We start from the raw sequence: 19,833 nt of genomic DNA, 5'->3' as shown, positions 1-19,833 counted from the left end.
GCTTTGTATTAGGGAGAGGGGCTACAAAGGGTTTTATGTTTCCTTTTGCTGGGGCGCTCTAAATGAAATGGATCATCCTTTGGAGGCTCTACTCATTACTTTTTTTGTTTTGTTTTTGTTTTGCAGCTGGTCTCTGCCTATGATGATGTCCATTACCCATCGAGGCACTGGTATTGCCTTGAGTGCAGGTTTGTATTTGAGTCTCTGAAGATCCATGACTATCCCAATGGCTTCTCCCTCTATCTCCTTTATGTTTCAGTATCCTTATTCAGAGTGTATGGTGAGACTCTTTGACCCTGTTTTTAAATGTAATTTGTCATCCTCTCAGCTTCTTATTATAACATTTAATAAGCTGCTTTGACACTTAAACGTTAATGCCTTTGTATTGTGGAAGATTCTTAAGGTCATAGAGTTTAAGATAGCAAGAAACCTTAGAAGTCATCTAATCTAACTTGTACATTTTACTGGTAAGGAAATTGAGGCCCAGATTGGTGAAGGGACTTGCCCCAAAAGTCACACAGGTCACAGTAATCAGCAGAACTGGGGCTTGAACCTCAGCCCTGACTCCAAAGCCAGCACTCTTCTCCTTGCATCATGTTTCCTCACTCAAGAAAACCACCCCACAGAATTGGTAGCAGATAGAGGAGATGTCGTGTCAGGCGACAGTGTCTCCAATCGTAGAGGTATTGAGGGAGCCTGAATGTCTCCCCTGAGACACTTATGATTTTAAGCACTCAGCCAGGGCCATCTTAGAGCAAAGGTGACATCTCTTATGTGTCTGGAAGAGGAATGGGCTTTAGCGACAGATGTAAACTGAGAAGTGGTGGGGTGCCTTTGAGGAAGTATGGCCAGATGGGCTGTCTGCAGAAAAATTTTTAGTCAGAAGACTGCTGCAGTGAGGGCCTGGCAGCTATTCAGGTTAATGTTCCAAGATCTTTACTGACAGTATGAATGACTTTGTGACTTTGAACAGTGTGCATGCACATGTCTTTCCTTCTCCTATTGCTACATCCTTGATGTTTCTTAGTACTTCTGGTTATCACCTTCCTACCTTACAAAGAGAGTCACTTTTCTGTCTCACCAAAGAGGAAGAAAAACTTCTTGCCTGGAATCTGTATGTAAGCAGTAGCATTGCTGTAGCTGAAGCAGCAGTCCTGTCATCTCCCTTGAAACAAGACAGCCTTTTTGACTTCTTCCCTTGGGGTTCTTTAGCCTGGGAGCAGAGCCCATTCCTTACCTATCACATCAGGCATCATTATCGACCGGAGACCCTGCAGCTTGGTCTGCTTTGAGTAGAACAGATGGGCACTATAGGAGCCCTCAGGGCCCAGCATGCAGCACTTTCTCTACAGTTCTCTTGATCTGGAAATCTGCTTTTTGGTGCCAGACAAAGCTATCAAGGGGCTGGACAGGACTGTTTCTCATAATGGTTGTAGGTGAAAATGAAGGCGACTGCTTCTTTGTAGCCACTCTTCCTGCTTTCTTTTGCTGTCTTCAGGGTCTTTTCTGGATTGCTTCAGACTTCCTGTTTAGAATTCTTTATTGAAATGCTAGCTGCTCTGTTGGCTACAGCTTGTGCCAAAGGAGTGGCTGCCAAGCCATTCAAAGAAGTGTCACTGAAACTACCTGCTGAGACTGACACTCCGCTAGTTGTCACATATATCACGTGGACACTGTTTTATGTTAAGTTTGAGTTGAGGACATATTCTTACCTGTCCCTTAATCAGTAGAAGGAAGCCTAAATGAAGGTATTGGTTCACTCAGTCTTGATAAGATGGATTCATTGTCCAGGAAACCCTGTAGTTCTTTGTATGGAAAAGAGTACCTGGACTTTTGATACAGTCAAAGACTTGATATTGACATCTCTTTTTTTCTATGGACTTGGAACATATTCCCTTATCCTAGCTCACTTCACTAGCATTGAACTAACAGTATAAGTTTAAAGATTCAAGTACCTTAACCTGATGCTCACAGTTGTCTTTACAATGACTAAACTAGAATCACAGATTTCATAAAGTTTGATGCTTCCCACTAGCATGTGAGTAACATTCAGTAGAATACCATCTCTTGCTTCTTTCCTGACTCTTGTCTACTATGCTGAAAATCTTTTCCTCCTCCAATTTCCACTGAGAACTTTGGCTCGATCTCTCTCTTGTCCTTATGCCATTCTTTTTTGTATCTTCCTTGTTTGTGTACATGTTGTCAGCTGAAGGTGGAACATAAGGAAATAGGACTTAATTCATGATGTGAGACCTTAGTTCTTTGGAACTTCAGTTTACAATTCTGTGGTCTGTTAGATGGTTTGGAAATCTTAGTCATTTTCGACAGTAATTAATCTACTTGTACACCTCAGAAAGTGATTGGGCATGTGTGTAAGAATATTTTCCTACTTCATGACTGCCAATTCTTGGTTTTCTTGTACCAGTAAAGTGGGATAGGCTGAAAACTTTGGCATTAGAGAAGCAACTTGGAAATGCTTCACTTTACTTGGGAAACACAGGTGCTCTGAACTCTGAGAGTGATTGATTGGCAGAAAGGGAGCTAGTGGGATTGATGGGATTGATGTTGATAGCACTTTAGTGGAAAGAACAGTCAGGTGTTGTCAACTCAAAGCTTTAAGTATCCTTTGGACAGCTTTGCCGGTTTTGATGTTTATGGTTCTATTGGCAGTAGTGTCTGCAAAGGCTTGGAGGAGGTGGTCTTGGTAAAATAGTCAGAGAGCCTCTGGAAATAGCTTAGGGACTTCATGACAACATCTCTTTTTGTGCTCCGTGAGTTCTGTCAATACCAGTTAACTGCAGTGGAGCCAGAGGGAGCTGGTCCTGGCAGTTCATATATAAGTATATACAGATATTTTTCCTGTAGTGATTTTCTGGGACAGCTGCAACAACTTTGTTTTTCTAATTTTAATCATTTAAACACTAAAGAAATCTCTAGAACATGACATCTTAAGATTCAGTACTCAAATGGAATCTGTCTCTTACTTCCCAGCAGTGAGGTTGAGAAGTGTTTTTCCCTTGGATTTATCCATACTGTCTGCCTTTCTCAAAAGTAGGGAATTCTGTGTCACTGTCAGTCCTTTGAAGCCAAGGTTGGAAACGGAATTCAACAATGTTCGGTGTCTTCTAGTGTTGTTTACCTTTGTGTTACTCTGTTTATTATGAAAATTGTTCCCTTAGTTCTGTTCCTTTATTCTTCATCAGTTCATACAAACCTTAGAATTCTTAATATTTGTTAACTGTGGTGCGATAATAGTCTGTTATGTTCATTTACTGAATTTGTTCATCCGTTTCCCAGTTGATGAGCACCTGCTTTGTAGTTTTTTGCTACTGCAAAGAGTGCTGCTACTATTATTTTTGTATATATAAGACCATTCCTTTTGTTTTTTGGTTATATGCCCAGTAGTGATCTTGGGGTCAAAGGGTCTATACCGTTTAGTAACTTTTCTAGTATAGTTTCAAATAATTTTATAGGATTGTTGGATTAATTTAGAACTCCATCAACAGTGTATTAGTATACCTCTCTTCAGCCCCTCCCACTTTACTATCTTCTCTCTTGTCATCTGGGCCAATCTAATTTGTATGAGGTAAAAACTTATTTTTAGAGTTTTTAGAGTTGTTTTAATGTGTAATTTTCTTATTAGTTATTTCTTCATTAATCATTTCTTCATATTGATGATTTGCATTTTTTCTTTTGAGAACTACATCTTCCTATCCTTTCAGAGTTTATCCACTGGGATAATCAGAAGAGTATTAAAGAAACTTAGATCTCATTTCTCTTAGAAATTTTTCTTTTTAAGGGATCAAGCTCCTGCTTTGTCACCTTTGTCTGAATTCACAGATTATTTCTTCTCTTCTACCCTGGTTCCCCCTTTTTTTTTTGGTGAGGCAATTGTGACTTGCCCAGAGTCACACAGTTAGTGAGTGTTATGTGTCTGAGATCACATTTGAACTCAAGTCCTCCTGACTCCAGGACCAGTGCTGTATCCACTGCATCATCTAGCTGCCTCCCCACCCCCGTCCCCCTTTTAAAGAACATTATGGATAGGGCCGAATGGCCCTATCCATACAGCCAGGTATTGTGATTTTTTTTTTTGTTAATCCTATCTGAGGGGGAGGTGGTCAAGACCTTGGGGTTATATCTGGCTAGTGAACCCCAGATTTCCTCACACAGCTGTTCTCTTGACCTCCAAGTAATGGAGTAACTCTATCAAATAAGGTGTTTTTCATTAAAAACTAAAGATTTCGTTCTTGTAACATCTTGATTTTGATACTCTGGAGTCTAGTCATCTTTTAAAAATTGGATTAGAAAGGTGCTACAATATAAATGTTCTGAAAAACTTTGACTGAGATGGAAACAGTTTCTTTCTTCTAAGTTAAGTAGATTCATTGGCAAGGTTCCTGTCTGGTGAGGCAGAGTCTGAAGAAGCAGTTGTCCAGATCTTAAGCATCTTGACTTAGGTCACAGGGATTGGTAGTGTTAATCCAGGTGATACTCAGGTGAGGTAGCCAAATTGCTTCTTGGGCTCTGAGCTCCTTGAGAGTGTCTATTATTGGGACTACACAAGTGTTGACTTTAGGTTGCCACTCAGGATATAAGTAACAACTAGAGCTATTGTCATATCTAGGAAATATGTACCTTGGATAGGTGGGACACAACTGTTTAGGTCTCAGACTTTTCAGCTTGGCAGAAACACTGCAAAAGGTCAATAGAGAGACTTGTGGCTGAACAGATACCGTTTTTATCTTTGGATGTCTCTTCCTTCATTGATGAGGTGGGAATGGTTGTATCTATCCATTTCACCTCTTTGAGAGCCCAGATCAAAATGGTTTTGTGTCTGAGGACAGAATACTTGAAAAGCTTTTTTTTTTTTTTTAATGGCTGCTAAGGCACTCCTTTAAACTGATTATAATTGGCTTTTAAATAGCTAGCTCTAGAAAGTTTAAGAGCTCCCTGGGAGAGACTGTTCTTCCAATCTCACAGATAGGGAAGCTAAGGCACAGAGAAGGTTCTAGTAGAGCCAGAGCCAGAACTAAAATGGCTTTGGCTGTGTTAGGGACTTAATATTTGCCTTTTATCTGATTTCTTGAGTAAGAAATCTTATTACTCAGTAATCTGCTCTGTCTTTGGCAGCCTCCATGATAAAAATATTGACTTATAGACTGGAGAACTATATGGGAGTGAGGAGGGAAGAATGTGAGGTGGGATGGGGGATGGGAATTAGGGTTTGGAATATATTCCATGGTTGTTTTTTCTCATCTTAGAACTTACATATGTAGAACTGGTAGAAGATAATAGCTTGCTCTTTCTGTGTCAGAGCCTGGGCAGTTATCTGGTTCATTAACTCTTATTTATATTTCTTACATCAAAAGTAAAGAGTTGACTTGGCTTTGAATCTCAGACATGTAGAAGGAACTAAAAAATTATGCCTTTATATATATATATAATATATATATGTTTTATGTGTATATGTGTGTGTCTCAAATATTAATATTGCTTATATGATTTTTAAAAATCATCAATGCAACAAGGACAAGTTATAGGATATCTGCTGTTCATTTCTTATTGAAAAGCCATAGACCTTTCATGTGTTATTGAAAAGCTCATTTGATGTTGAAATTAAATATTGTTCATAGGAAATTCTTGTAAGAGAATTGCTCTGGCACAGACTTGTGCAGCCACCTCAGATTCTAGCCTGTCTCTGTGCAGAGGCACAATCAGTTTGATTAGTTTAACACCAAGTGCCTCATAGACCATGTGGTCTGAATGGGTTCATGGAGCTGTTGTATGGCTAAGTTTTTATAAATTTTCTGAAGGCCCTTGCAGTTGGTCTTTCAAATGTGCTTTTTGTTGACACAATTTTTTCCATGCTTATAAGTAAACCCCATTAGGGCAAAGCTGGCCAAGCAGCTGAGTGAAATCTTGGTGAGAAGCCTGGGCCAATGGAAATTGATGGTAAGAGGGGATGCCTGGGTAGGATTCCTTGATCAAATTCCCTGTCTTAACTAAATTGAATATTTGAATGTTGCAAGTATAGCAACAGCAATATACACACACACACACACACACACAGAGCAAGCAGTTGTAAAACTATTTATTTATATAATACTGCAGTTTTCTCTTGGATTGTGTAATAGTTGGAGGTACCCAGAGTATCTTTTATTTATCTTTGTATTTTCCCCAATTTCTAGCACTGTGCCTTACACATAATTTGTGCAGAATAACTGTTGAATTACTGGTGACTGTCAGAGTTGTGAATCCATTTACTTGGTACTTAGGGATTTAGCTATCCAAGTGCTATCATTAACATGAAAAATAACTCCCTTGGTCGGTGGGGCTGGGCTTGTGTCCGAGATTTCTAGAAGGGAAGAGAATGAGTTATGTGTACTGGATGAGGATGGTAGAATTGGAATAGAAAATCTTTCCCCTTTTATAGAGTGGAAAATGAAATACTTTTCTCACTCATCCTTAGATTGTGCAAAATGAGGGTGTCTTGAATTGTCCCTAGATTGTTTAGGATGGCTACTAATGGGAGTTTGTGGAGTGTTAGAGGAACCAGAAAGAAAGATGACTTTCCAGTCTAAGTATCCTGAAGTGAAGGTATGTGACATTTTTGACAGGATAAAATTGTACATAATAGGTATATGACATTGGTTGTTATGCAGATATAGCAAAAGAAATTGTCCTTGGGCTAATGTTAGAAAATTTCTTTGAAGAGGAGGTCTAGCTCCTCTTTCTAATTGTAGTTATAAAGACATTTTTTTTTTCCAAGGCATAACTGACTTATTTTTCTTGAAGATTTCTAAGAGGCATTGTGGTATAGTGGCTAGAGTGCTAGCCTTGGAACCAGGGAGACCTGAATTCAAGTCCCATCCCTGAAATATGCTGCTTTTGTGACCCTAGAGAGTCACCTAACTTCTCAATGTTCTAGGAAGCCCTCTAGCTTTAGAAATTGCATAGGAGCTGCCAACCTGCATTAGGAGAGGGAGTTTCCTCATCCAGGAGTTCTCTATGCCATTGAAATCACAGGTTCTGTCTTTATCCTTATTTTTTTTTTCTATTTATTGAATCCTTTCCCCTAGTTCTCTCTGCTCAATTTCTACTCATACTTCCCTAGACTCCCTTGAAATGCATCAGTTATGATAGAGATAAGGGCTAGAGGTCATCCTATTCCATTGTCTTTCCAGGAATGTTGAATTCAAACAGCTGGGTAATCTTAAAAATATGCAGAGAAGAGATTCGATGCCCATTCAAGTATTCAAGTATGTCACAGTTTTCCTGTAAGAAAATCTCATATCTAGCTTATCCCTTTGCTGCTTCTGATCATTTTCTCTTATATTCAGTGGGTATGAAGAACAATTGGGCTCTGTAGTTTATACCTTTATTCAGGGTAGTGAGCCTAACTTCTATTCTTGTGGGTTAGAAAGTAAATATAGGCCCTCTCAAGATACAGACCTTGTATTCAGTAAACATATCTTAAATACTTACTCTGTGCTATGCACTAGGAATCCAAAGTAAAAAAAAAAAATAGGCCACCCCCTTGAGCAATTTAAATTCTTCTTTGCAGATACAATATGTCTACAGATAAGTAACGATAATTTAAGGTGGGAGAGAGTACTACTAACAGCTTGGGTGGGGAGAGAGATGAGAGAAGCCTTCCAGAAAAGGTGGCACGTGAGCTGAGCCTTGAAGGAAGATCCAGATTCTGAGAGTTAGAGATGAAGCAGTTGTTTCATAATAAATGTTTGAGGAATCAAATTGAAGTTGTATTGGATGTAAGTGGCAAGAAATGATAGATTGTTCAGAAAAACCTGGAAAGACTTATATGAATTGATGCAGAGAACCAGGAGAACATTGTATGTACGGTAACAGCCACATTGTGTTATGACTAACATTGATAGACTTAACCCTTCTCAGCAATGCAAAGATCTAAGACACCTCCAAAGGTCTCGTGATGGAAAATGCTGTCCACATCCAAAGAAAGAACTATGGAGTTTGAATGCAGATCGAAGCATACTACTTACTATTTTTTCTCTTCTCTTTTGTTTTGTTTGCTCTTTCTGGTGGTTCCTCCTATTGGTTCTAATTCTTCTTTACAACATGACTAATGTGAAAGTATGTTTAATATGAATGTATTTGTAGAGTCTGTATTAGAATGCACGCCCTTGGGGAGGAGGGAGGAGAACATTTAAAACTCAGAATCTTAACTGATGCATTTCAAGGGAATCCAGGGAAGTGTGAGTAGAAATTGAGGGAAGAGGGGCAGCTAGGTGGTGCAGTGGATAGAGCACCAGCCCTGGAGTCAGGAGGACCTGGATTCAAATCCATCGTCAGACACATAACTGTGTGATTCTGGGCAAGTCATTTAACCCCAATTGCCTCCCTCCCAAAAAAGCAAAAAAAAGCAAACAAACAAACAAACAAACAGAAATTGAGGGAAGAGATCTAGGGGAAAGGATTCAATAAATAGGGAAAAATAAGGATAAAGAAGTGAATGTTGAAAACTTAAAAATTAATTAATTTGAAAGAAATTATGGATTGCTTGCCTTTCTCCCCAGGAGTATCCCTTTTTGGATTGGCAGCCTTGTTGCTCCCTGGGAATTTTGAGAGTCACTTGGAGCTTGTGAAGTCCTTGGGCCTAGGACCAACTCTGATCCACACGGCCAAGTTTGCTCTTGTCTTCCCACTTATGTACCACACCTGGAATGGAATCCGACACTTGGTAAGTTTGGTTGGTTTGAGGGTCTGGAGAGGTGGGGAAGCAAAATGCTGCCTGTTTTAGAAGTGGCCTTAGAATTAATTTTGTCTGTCTTCTTGAGATGAGTAAATGAAGGCACAGAGGGTTTAAGTGATCTGTTTGAGGTCACATAGCTAATAAGTAGAAGAGCCTGAGATTTAGGCCAGGTCTTCTGACTCCAAATCCAGTGTTGTTTCTGCTATGTCACACTACCTTTCTTTAATGGGGAAAGCCTGGCCTTAAGTGCTGGTGTCTGAGTTGTTCTGGGCTGCATTGCATACTTTATATTTTAACAGTGGGCCTGCTTATAACCATTTGATGTTTTGGGAATAGTTACCAGTTACCCCAGGGACAGTTGAAAACTAAATGTCTTTAGTCTTGCTTATGGAGAGATTGAAGCCCAGCTTCTATCACTGTTGCTTCTGAGTAGATAATTTTTGCTATCTTCTCAAGTAGTTCACCTATTATTAATGTTTACTCTTTGTTGAAATCTTTAGTTCTTTCTTCTTTTTGCCTTATTTAAGACAAGTGTAACTCCCATTGTTTCTTACTGATATTACTGATTAGTTCTCTGTAAGACTGATTTTGTCTTGGTTTGTCCTCAGAAAACTACCACAGCAGAACCTTAAAGACAGGTATTATGTGGTAAAATTTCAGTCAGCCCAGAGGCAAGTTTTGTAGAATCAGGGAAGTGAGAGATTAAAAGACCTCTTGTCAGGTTGTGTCCATCAGCTAGTCCCGGAGCTTTGCTCAGCTTGATTTGAAATGGTTTCCAGTTCCCTTAGGGAGACCATCTCTGCTAATGACATGTTTTCCCACTGGGCCGGCTTTCTAACAAACTCAGCTGATCAGCCTTTTCTGCACATAGCCTAGAAGCCAGGGCTTGCAGATTTCCTCCTTTGGTCATAATTTGTGAGGACTGAAGAAAGCCCAAAACTCACTTTTTGTCCTTGTTCCTGACTTGTGAAAACATCTATAGAGAGAGGTCAGGATCCTAAGGGCTTTGCTTAAGCTTTAAAAAGCTATTCTTATTCTTGCTTTTGTCAGGTCTGAGATTGGGACGGGATTTTCCTTTGCTACTTCACAGCCCCACAGGCATTGTGCTCTGCTAGGACGTCCATGTGCATGCAGTCCTGCTGCCCTCTTCTTGGTTCCTTTATCTGAGCTCTCTCCAACTTTTCTCTATTGAATGATCCATCTCTGTCATTTAGCGAGGATAGTGCCTATCTACTTCAGAGTATGGCAGACCTGCACAACTTTGCAGTACGTAGGGGCCAAAATTAAAATAGACTAAACTTCTTCAAGCCGCAGATAGGTTTTTAGAGGCTCGCTTTCCAGGTAAAGGTAACTAGAGACAGACCAAAGATGATTGGTTGCTGCAAGTCACATGACAAACAGGAGAGAGTGCTCAGTGGCAGCCCACCTGCCAAGTTATGTGACAGGCACGATAGTGACTAGTGGAAGGTGGGTTAAGAGAAGCATGGACAAAGCACCTGTTATGTCTTTACTTTCTTTTGTATCGTCTACATTTTTCAAAGGCTGCCTGAAATCCTTTGGTGGACCCTCTGTCTGTATGTTGTGCAGGCCTGCCCTTAGGTATATGCTGGGGCTTCTTATCAGCAGTCTATTTTTGTTTTCATGCAAATGAGTGGTTCTGTTGTGGTTAGGCACTAAGTTGTTCAGCTTGGAACTAAAGATCCTTAAGGTTGGCCCCTGTGGGTTTTGAGGGTGGCTTACTAGAGGATGGGTAGATAGGTTTCTGGTCATTCTAGGAGATGAGAAATGAACTCTGCTGTCTGGGTTTATGATATGGTCATATGGGACTATAGGGGGTGTTAAGGGAGGACTAGCACTTCTGGGGTGAGGGCTTATTGAGACTTTTTCAGGCCTTTGATATGTCCACCTGATTGACCCAACTCTCACCTGTGGCTCCAAAAAGCTGTAGCATGTGCAGTGGCCACACCCGGGTAAAACCACCTCAGCAGATGGACAAAACCAGGTTGAGGGTAACTGATAGGCCTCAAACCTGTTGGTGAATTAGGGGGCTGTCAACCTCAAGCATGTGAAGACTTCCCCCAGCAAAATGGGCAGATGAGAACAATTTATTCCATTGACCATGAAGGCAGCTGAAGCAGGTACTGTGGAGCACTTAGAGATTGGTCAGACATCGAAGATGCCAAGGTCATTTACTGAATCCTGGGCCATTGCCAGTTGTCCCTACTTTTGTCTTGCCACTGGACTTAGATGACTCTGGAAAAGAGAGTGAAGCTGATGACTTTATGCAGCTCTGCCTCACTTAAATCCAGTTCACTCAAGAGTCAAGACATCACCCAGTGATGTTATTGATCCTCTTTGAAAATGAAGATAAACGACAATAATGATATGGTCAGGAACCCTATTTGCCAAAGGTTTCCATTTGACTTCTTTTTGCCTAGCTTGGCCAGTATTTTATTACAGAAGTCATTGTTTCTAACTGATGTTAGAATGTGGCCAGTTTTCAAAATTTTGATTTTACTAATTCTTCTGATTGTTTTTAAAATTATGATTTACTAATCCTTCTGATTGCTTAGTTTCTTTTTTTGTCTTTTTCTTTGTAGATGTGGGACCTAGGAAAGGGCCTGAAGATTCCTCAGCTCTACCAGTCTGGAGTAGTTGTCTTGGTTCTTACTGTGTTGTCCTCTGTGGGTCTAGCAGCCATGTAAGGGGATAATATATCTCCCATCTCCTCCGATAAGATGAAGGATCGAGTTTTCCTTCTCCCTTTCCTTCAGCAACCCTTTCCTTCAGGCCAGGGCAGAACCCTTCTGTTTTGCTTAGATCTCAGTATGTTTGAAGAACATAAAAGTTTGTATAAAGTTTGGGTCTGGGTCATGAGTATTGGAGCTGTGGGAGAAGTTCCAAAACTCTCCTCCCTAAAGAAAGCTGCATGATAAGGCTCCTCCAACTCTTCCTCTTCTCCTCTCCCTGCCCTCCCACCCCTTCCAACTACCTTTCTTTCTGTGGGTTTATCCTCTTTCCTCAGGCCTCTTCAGCCTCTCTCCACATTGGGTTTTGACTTGTACTAAGGGTCAGCTGTTGGCTGCCCAATCCTGAGGCAGTAAAAACAATGCCATCTCTGTGGCCTCTGCCTTAGGGTTGGGGAGAAAGGCTTTGAGTGCCAGTGGCCGTGGGCTGCTGGCTTAAAGGACAAGGCTGCCCATTGGAAGTGGCCCAGAGTCCTAAACCACCCACACTTTGAGAGAAAAGGGAACCAGCCTATCTGGGTGGGTGCAGGGAGAGAAGGAAGGAGGGTGAGTTGGCTGCCTGGAGGCTGCAGATGTTTTGTGGGGGGAGGGCAGACAGCTCTCCTGGCCCAGGAAAGGATTCGGAAGATTCTCAGTCAACACATTTGGAGTTCTCTCTTTTCCTGGCACTTTGAGAAAAATAAATCTCTTAATTTCATATTTTCCAATAAAAATTCATGTGACATCTTTTTCTGTAATTAAATGTAAATTACCCACCCTGTCTGTTTTTCTCCTTGAGATCTAGATATAAGGAATAAGGACTGGGGAGGTGCCAACTATCTCTACCCTCCAGCCAGGAAGCATTTGTTCTGTGAAGAGTTTCACATTGCATGAAAAAAGGTACAGCGTGATATTAAATCTCATGCAGCATGCAACTCCAAGTATTGAAGGGAAATAGAAAAGAATTCCAGTTTGCTACAGGCCTCCAACCTCTATTGAAGAGTTATCCCTCATCCAGAGAATTGGACAGGGGCCTGAAGGAAGTGGAGAGCTGAGAGCACAGAGCACAGACTTTTGGGAGAAGAGAGGAGGAACTAAAGATCTAGATAAGGAATTATAGTGGGGAAAATTTTCACCTTACGTATCTGGAAAGTCAGGTTAGCCCTAGTTCCCTGAATTTTGAATATATTTTTATTTATTTCATTAAATGTTTCCCAATTACATGTAAAACAATTTTTAGCAATCTTTTTTTTTTTAATTTTGAGTCCCAGATTCTCTCCCTCCCTCCCTCACATGTCTCCCCCATCCTTGAAAAAGCAATTTTTGTTAGCAGATATGCATGTGAAGTCAAGCAAAATCTATTTCCACATAAGCCATGTTGCAAAAGAAAACAAACAAAAAATAAAAGTAAAAAAAGGTATGCTTCAATCTGTATTCAAAGCTCATCAGTTCTCTTTCTGGTTATAGATAGCATTTTTTTTTATCATGGATCCTTTGGAATTGTCTTGATCAGGGTAGCTAAATCTTTCACAGTTAATTATCCTTCCAATATTGCTATTGCTGTGTAGAATGTACTCCTGGTTCTGCTTACTTCACTTTGCAGTTCATGTAAGTCCTCAGAGGTTTTTCTGAAACCATCCTGTTCATCATTTCTTTTTTTTTTCTTTTTTCTTTTCTTTCTTTTTTTTTAAAGGCAGCTGGGGTTAAGTGACTTGGCTCAGGGTCATACAGCTAGTAAGTGTCAAGTGTTTGGTCTGAGGCTGGATTTGAACTCAGGTCCTCCTGACTTCGGGGCTGGTGCTCTATCCACTGCACCACCTAGCTGCTTCCTGTTCATCATTTCTTACAGCACAGTAGTATTCCATCACAATCATATACCACAATTTGTTCAGCCATTTCCCAACTGATGGGCATCCTCTCAATTTCCAATTCTTTGCCACCACAGAAAGAGCTGCTACAAATATTTTTGCATAAATATGTCCTATCCCCTTTTCTTTGATCTTTTTAATTCCTTATATTTTAAGAAGACTTTTTCTGGTGAACACTCACTGCTCATGGGTGAGCTTTAGAAATATTCTGTTTTTGATCCTCATCAAGGGAGATTGGAGCTACTAGCCAAATAGGTTGTAGGGGTGATAGATTATACCATTTTGTCTGGTGTATGTCACATAGTTCATAATAAATGCTTGTTGATTTGATAGGGCTTCAAGGATGGTAATTAGGTGATATATCTGAGATAATATCAGTGGAGTTCTGTTCCTTCAGCATTTTTATGTCTCAACTCCTGAAAATCTGTCCTGAACTATTCTAGCCAGGACCTTATGAGATACTATACTTAGCCAAACTATCATGGCAGAATGCTGAAGGTACTTTTTTTCCTCTAGCCTGAGTTAATCAACTAGTGCCTTTGGCTCTTGTGGATTTTAACTTCCCATTTGATTGAGATGTCTTCAAAGAAATTAGGAAGAAAAGATAGGCTGGCCACATGGTGAATATAAGGACTTACCTTATATGGTAGCCTATATGTACCAGTGATGGCATCTTGATGTCAAAAAAGAAAAGACCCTTTTCACGTTGGATGAATCTCCAGTGGTGAATTTATGAGAACACATGGCTTGATTGCAATTTATTGTTAGAGGGAATGCCCACATTGAGATTACAGATTCATTGCATTATTTTACGAGGTATGAGTTGAGTAATTGTTACTGTTATTCGATATCTCCTCTTTTACTTCCCTTTTTCCTGAGCACTTAGTATTTACATTATTTTGTAGTGATGAGTATTACTGTTATTTTTCTATATGTGCACTGTCTACACCCTTAGTTTTTTTTTTGTTTTTTTTTTTCCCACTTTTGGTGAGGCAGTTGCAGTTAAATGATTTGCCCAGGGTCACACAGCTAGTAAGTGTCAGGTATCTGAAGCCAGATTTGAACTCAGGTCCTCCTCACTCCAAGGCTGGAGCTGTATCCACTGCGCCACCTGGCTGCCCCTACACCATTAGATTTTAAGTTCTGCAAGGACAGATTAAATGTTCTTACTATCTTCCCTTATGATTTAGTTACAAAGGTACATCATGAATACTTTTATGGTATTAAATCACTTCTTGACCTGAAGCTACACTATGTGATCCAGAACTTGTGGGTGTTTTTTTGTTCGTTTGTTTGTTTTTAATTCTAGAGCAACTGGACTTATCTTTCCCTCTGGAATCTCGTGCTTCCCTAGCCTGGCCCAGTTAAAGCTAGAACCCTGTGCTACTGAGATTCCTTCCTTCCTCCCACCTGTATTAGAAATGGCAAATACAGAAGGAGGGGAAGACCCAGATCAGAAGAAAACTTCACATTTTATTTTTAAAATTTTCATTTATCCACACCCCATATAAACTTGTTTGACATTCCTGAAGCAGAATTAGGTTCACTCCATTATCTCCTTGGGACTCAGTGGGGCTCGTGCCTCCGACTCCTGCTGGGGTTCCTCATTAGAATTTTCCATATTCCTCTCTTGGATTTCTTGGCCCTCAGGCTCATTAGGACTATGGCAGGCCTCTGGAGTCACAGGACTGTTGGGTGCAGTTCTTGAAGCTCTGGAGCTGGAGCAGGAGCATGAGCATGAACGGATTCGATTTGGGGGTGGAAGTGGGGCTGGGGAGGCCTTGGGGAGGCCTCTTGAGGGTGGGGAATTTACGACTGAAGAGGGTTTCGAGGGTTGCGGAATCTCTTGTACAGCCTTTGGAGTAGTAGTCTTCTCTGGGGGCTTTGGGCTCCCGTTTCTGTGTGGTCCTGAATCTTGGGGCTGTGGGATAACAATAGTTTGGTGGATCAGACTCATCCTGTGGCCAGTTAAGGTCCATTGTGCCTCACCCTCCTTTGAGATTAGACCAGCCCCTATTATTGCTTCCACCACCCTGTTTTAGCCTGCCTCTGCTAGTCAAAGCTTCAAACCCATATTGACAACTATCTACTGGGCATTTCCACCTAAAAGTATTGATATCTCAAACTTGAGCTATCCAATGTCCAAATCATCTAAATTCCCAAGTTTATTACTGTTCTTCCATATTTGAATGAACAGTATGACCATCCACCTTGGCTAAGAATCGATATTAAATCCAAATTGGATCTTAGATATCATCTAGTACCACCCCTTCATTTTACAGGTGGGGAAACTGAGGTCCAGAGAAACCAGGTGATTTGCCCAAGGTTAGCAAGCTAGTAAGTGGCAGAATCAGGACTTGGACTCGGGTCTTCAAAGGTTTGATTCGCTGTTCTGTGTCCCTCACATCCTTCATTTCCATGATCACTCTATTTTGGGATCTCATTTAAAGGTTACAGAGCCAGTAAGTGGCAGAATCAGGGCTTGGACTCAGGTCTTATAAGGTTAGATTTTCTGCTTCCACAATATCTCATTTTCACAATCACTATTTTGGGACCTCAGAATCTCTTGCCATAGCCTCCTTTCCTAATTCTTGTTTTTTCCTTAATCCTTCACATGGCTGCCAAATTTGTATTTCTAATGCATAGCTTTGATAATATTGCCTTTCTCAAAAATCTTCAGTGACTCTCTGCCTACAGAATAAAGCCAAATTACTTATTTTGGCATTCATTGACCTCCACAACCAAATCTACCTTTCTAGTCTTTTTTCTTTCTTTTCACATTATCCCCTTTTCATACACCCAGCACAAGTCAAATTGGACTACTTAAGTTTCCTGAAACATAATCCTTGGCCTGGAGCCCTCCTTCCATATCTGCTCAAATATTTGTTCCTCAATGCCCAGCTCAGTGCTTTTGAAGCTGTTTTCTCAAGAGGATGGCTCTCTACTGTGAGCTCATAGCACTTTTTATCTCACATATTTATCTTATTACACTTTGTATATTACAGTTATTTTGCACATGTCTCATCTCCCCTGCTAAGCTAAGCTGCTGTGAGGCAGGAATCCAGCCTTATGTTGATTGATATTTCAGTGCCTAAAGCACAGTGGTAGTCAGCCTTGCTGAATTGAATTCGGAACTGGGCAGTAGATGGATAGGACTAGGACAGGATGAATCGGAGTTATCTAAAGGCTCCCCCTGCTGGGCCCAAGGATGTGAAAAAAAAAGGATGGGTCAAGAAGACTTGGTATAAGTACATGTCCCCGGATTTCTGGACGTAGTCCATTGGAAGCATTGAGTAGATCGGGGTTTTTCTGCACCCAGTTTATTAGTCGGTTGGCAGCAGCAGTGGAACGAGAAGTCAGGGTTATTCGAGCTGGTGGTATCTGCAGAGGCATTTGCCAGGTACCCATGAATGTGCCCCAGGGACTGGTCTGCAAGGAAAGGAACAAAGTTAGCCATTTACTGTGACCTACATGCAGGGGCTTTTTCTCTGACTCCTCCTGCACCCACCTCACCTTCATCTCTTAGCACTAGAAACCCCAGGTTAACAATTCCAGAAGACTAGTGATGAAACATGCTATCTACCTCCTGACAGGAAATGAACTTGATGCAGAATGAAACTTTTTTTGACGTGGCCAGTGTAAGAATTTGTTTTGCTTGATAATGCATACTTGTTATGAGGATTTTGTATTTTAATTTCCCCCAAAGGGGGAGGACTGGGAAGTGAGGTGGGATGAAGAGAAATTCTTATTAATGAAAAAAAAGTTAAAATTTTAAAGGAAAAAGAAACCATAATTTCACCCTAAATTGGACATCTACCCCTTCACGATACATACACACTAATAGGATCTGGCAATCACTAGTTCCTTCCTCCGTTATGTGTCTAGTGGCTTAAGTTTAAATTTGAAGTGATTCAACATATTAGAACTCCCCACCACACCCTAAATCAGTCTCTTTATAAATAACCCATGCTTAAGCTCCCTGTTGATTCTCCATTTTCTTTAGCCTTTAAGCTCTACAGGGGTCACTTGGGTGTTAGCCATTGATTATACTTAGATTCTTGAGTTGGAGTAACTAATTGAGGAGTTGGGGAGCACTCATTTTACGGTGCAATTTAAATGACTCCCGGTCCTCAGGGTAGTAAGTTGAGGAGCATAGAAGGCCACTCTGCAGGAATAAGGTATCTTACCTTGGACCTGGGAACTGAAGGTAGCAGATGACCACGATCATTAGCGATGATCTGAGTGTAGCCATCGTGGGTTTCAGGGCGCTGGAGAGAAAGCCAGGAAGTATGATAGTCAAGGAAGTAGAAAGTGGAAGAAATGAAAATTGGCCAGAAGAGTTCACCAGAATTAAAGGTGATGAAAAACTTGAAGAGACATGAGGAGGAGTGAAGAGTCCTTGGGAAATGGAATGAAGAGGTGATCGAGGAGAGGTATAAATTCATGCAGTAGGGAAGGAATGGGGAGGGAGAGAAGAAGAAGAGGAGGTACCTTTTTGTCGTCTTTGGCTATGCACCAGTTCCGAAGATAGTTCGGGGCAAAGGAATTTTCAAACTATGGAAAAATGTAAGTTTCTTAAGGACACGAACTGTCTCATTTTTGAATGTTTAATTATATCCCTAGCACTTAGTATAATGTCTAGCAGACAGGCACTTGGCAAATGTTTGTTCATTGATTTGGTCATAGGACCCTATGCCTAGAAACCCCAGACCCAGAAAACACAGGGTTACAGATACCACTCTGGGGCAGAAAGCCTCACTGGAACCCAAAAATCAAGGCATGTAACAGGCATCGAATCTTAAAAATTTAGAGGTGAGATAACCCAATCCCTTTATTTTGCACTTAAGTAGTAAACTGAGGCATAAAAGAAATGGTGTGCCCAGGATCACAGTTAGTAATAGAGCTAGGACTAGAACTCAGGCCTTTAAACTCCTAGTAGAGTTCCCCCCCTTCCCTTAAACTGCAGAGAGAAGCTCCTGTGTCTGTGGTGTAAAATGCTCAACCCTGAGGTCTCAGCCCTGGAGAGCTGAGACACTCACCCCACTTGCCTGCAAATGCCCACTGAGAAGGAGCAGGTAAATGAGGCACGGTGTCTGCAGACATGGGAGTCCATCTGATTGTCTGTCTTGGGGGATGTAATGAAGGCTTAGAGGAGAAGCAGATTCATACTGGGTTATGAAGAGACAGGGAAGCAATAAAAGAAAAAAAGATTACCTGATTAGCACTGTAGTTAGAAGCCATGATCCCACAGTTGCTATTGTTTACATCTGTTACTTAGCAACCACAGAGAAGGCATGCCTTCTATTACCACCAATCAGTGGGGACTGTCCTTTCCTCTCACCTCAACTGTTCAATCCCTTACCTTCCCATCCCCCTTTCCATTCCCCCCCTTACTCTCAGGCGTCAGAGAGACTCAGATAAGGGACACAGAGTGATTGCTAAGACCTTAAGGAGGCACATAAGGCGAACACAAACCTCTTCTTGGACTTCCCTTTATGTGTGTTTGGGTATGGTGGTTTTCATGCTATAAATCTGCATTGCAGTTTCTAAGACAGCTGTTCCGATTATCTGTGTTTTCTCTCGTGCCATGATCTTCGAATGATGAGGTTTAATTGGGTTTCTCACCAAGCTTTCTGTAATCTTGCTCTTCCTTCCACTTTTTCTTGTTTTATGCTGATAAGCTTTTTCTGTCTTCTTAAATAATGTGACCCTCGTGCCAGCCTAGTAATCAAGATCCATGACTTCCAGGCACTTCAGGGTGAGGCTAGTGAGGCTATCTTCTCTGTCCTACCCACTGTGGTCCATCAAGTGGCTAGGCGGTCTTCAGAGAAGCCTTCCCAGGATCCCCTCAGTATCAAAAGGCGAATACAGGCAGTACCTGTCTAGCCCACTGCCCAGGTCCTCAGAGGTGCTGCCCTGCCTATGGCAGCCTCCCCTGTGTGCCAGTAAAGGTGCCTAGCATAGGATTGAAGACTGGATGGAACTTTGGTCTCTTCCCATCCCGTGGTCTAGTCCAACCTACTCTTATTACAGATGAGGAAGTGGAGGCCCAGAGAGGTTGAGATCACACAGAGCACTTTTTCCACTAGCTGTTGACTACTTCCCCCTTCTCTGAAGTATTATTGGTAATTTAGCTGGGTGTCTTAGGGCCCCTAAAACTGACATGACAAATTATTTCATATTTTTGGCTTCTGTGACCCCCTCTTATGTATAAGAATGTTTGCTTCTTAAAATTTTGTAGCTGCAAATGTCATCTTTCTTCACGAGAATATGTATTAGTTGATATTGCTTGCTAGAAAATATATATACATTTATACATAGCTGTGTTCATAATTGAGGGTTTTTTTTCAAACCTTTGTTAGGATTTTTGTATATTATAAACTTATTTTCCTTTCTCTTAGAGCAGAGGTTCCCAAACTTATTTGGCCTACTGCCCCCTTTAAAAAAAAATTATTCAGTACCCTCCTGAAAATCTACTTTCTTTAACCCTTTAGTGATTATTATG

The 19,833-nt window shown here is 41.0% G+C and overlaps 2 protein-coding genes across 2 annotated transcripts in view; one reads left to right on the top strand and one right to left on the bottom strand.

Annotated features, from left to right (window-relative positions):
- SDHC (succinate dehydrogenase complex subunit C) overlaps positions 1–12,239 on the top strand; it is a 33,520-nt gene extending 21,281 nt beyond the window's left edge. Inside the window, exons 4-6 of the mRNA XM_027854879.1 lie at positions 127–188; positions 8,559–8,722; positions 11,335–12,239. Of these exons, the coding sequence (XP_027710680.1) occupies positions 127–188; positions 8,559–8,722; positions 11,335–11,439 (331 nt within the window). The 3' untranslated portion in view covers positions 11,440–12,239. The remainder of the gene's footprint in view (positions 1–126; positions 189–8,558; positions 8,723–11,334) is intronic.
- Positions 12,240–14,781: 2,542 nt separating this feature from the next.
- On the bottom strand, positions 14,782–19,580 carry CFAP126 (cilia and flagella associated protein 126). Its single transcript, XM_027854799.1, has 5 exons — positions 18,543–19,580; positions 17,820–17,882; positions 17,516–17,596; positions 16,581–16,757; positions 14,782–15,249 (listed from the first exon to the last, which is right to left on the bottom strand). Exons 1-5 carry the CDS (start codon positions 18,567–18,569, stop codon positions 14,872–14,874), a joined length of 726 nt encoding a protein of 241 aa, XP_027710600.1. The 5' UTR covers positions 18,570–19,580; the 3' UTR covers positions 14,782–14,871.
- Positions 19,581–19,833: the final 253 nt, after the last annotated feature.

Source organism: Vombatus ursinus, unplaced genomic scaffold (genome assembly GCF_900497805.2).
Source record: "Vombatus ursinus unplaced genomic scaffold, bare-nosed wombat genome assembly UNPS02010639.1, whole genome shotgun sequence".
NCBI classification, from domain to species: domain Eukaryota; kingdom Metazoa; phylum Chordata; class Mammalia; order Diprotodontia; family Vombatidae; genus Vombatus; species Vombatus ursinus.
This window is presented reverse-complemented; position numbering and strand designations above follow the sequence as displayed.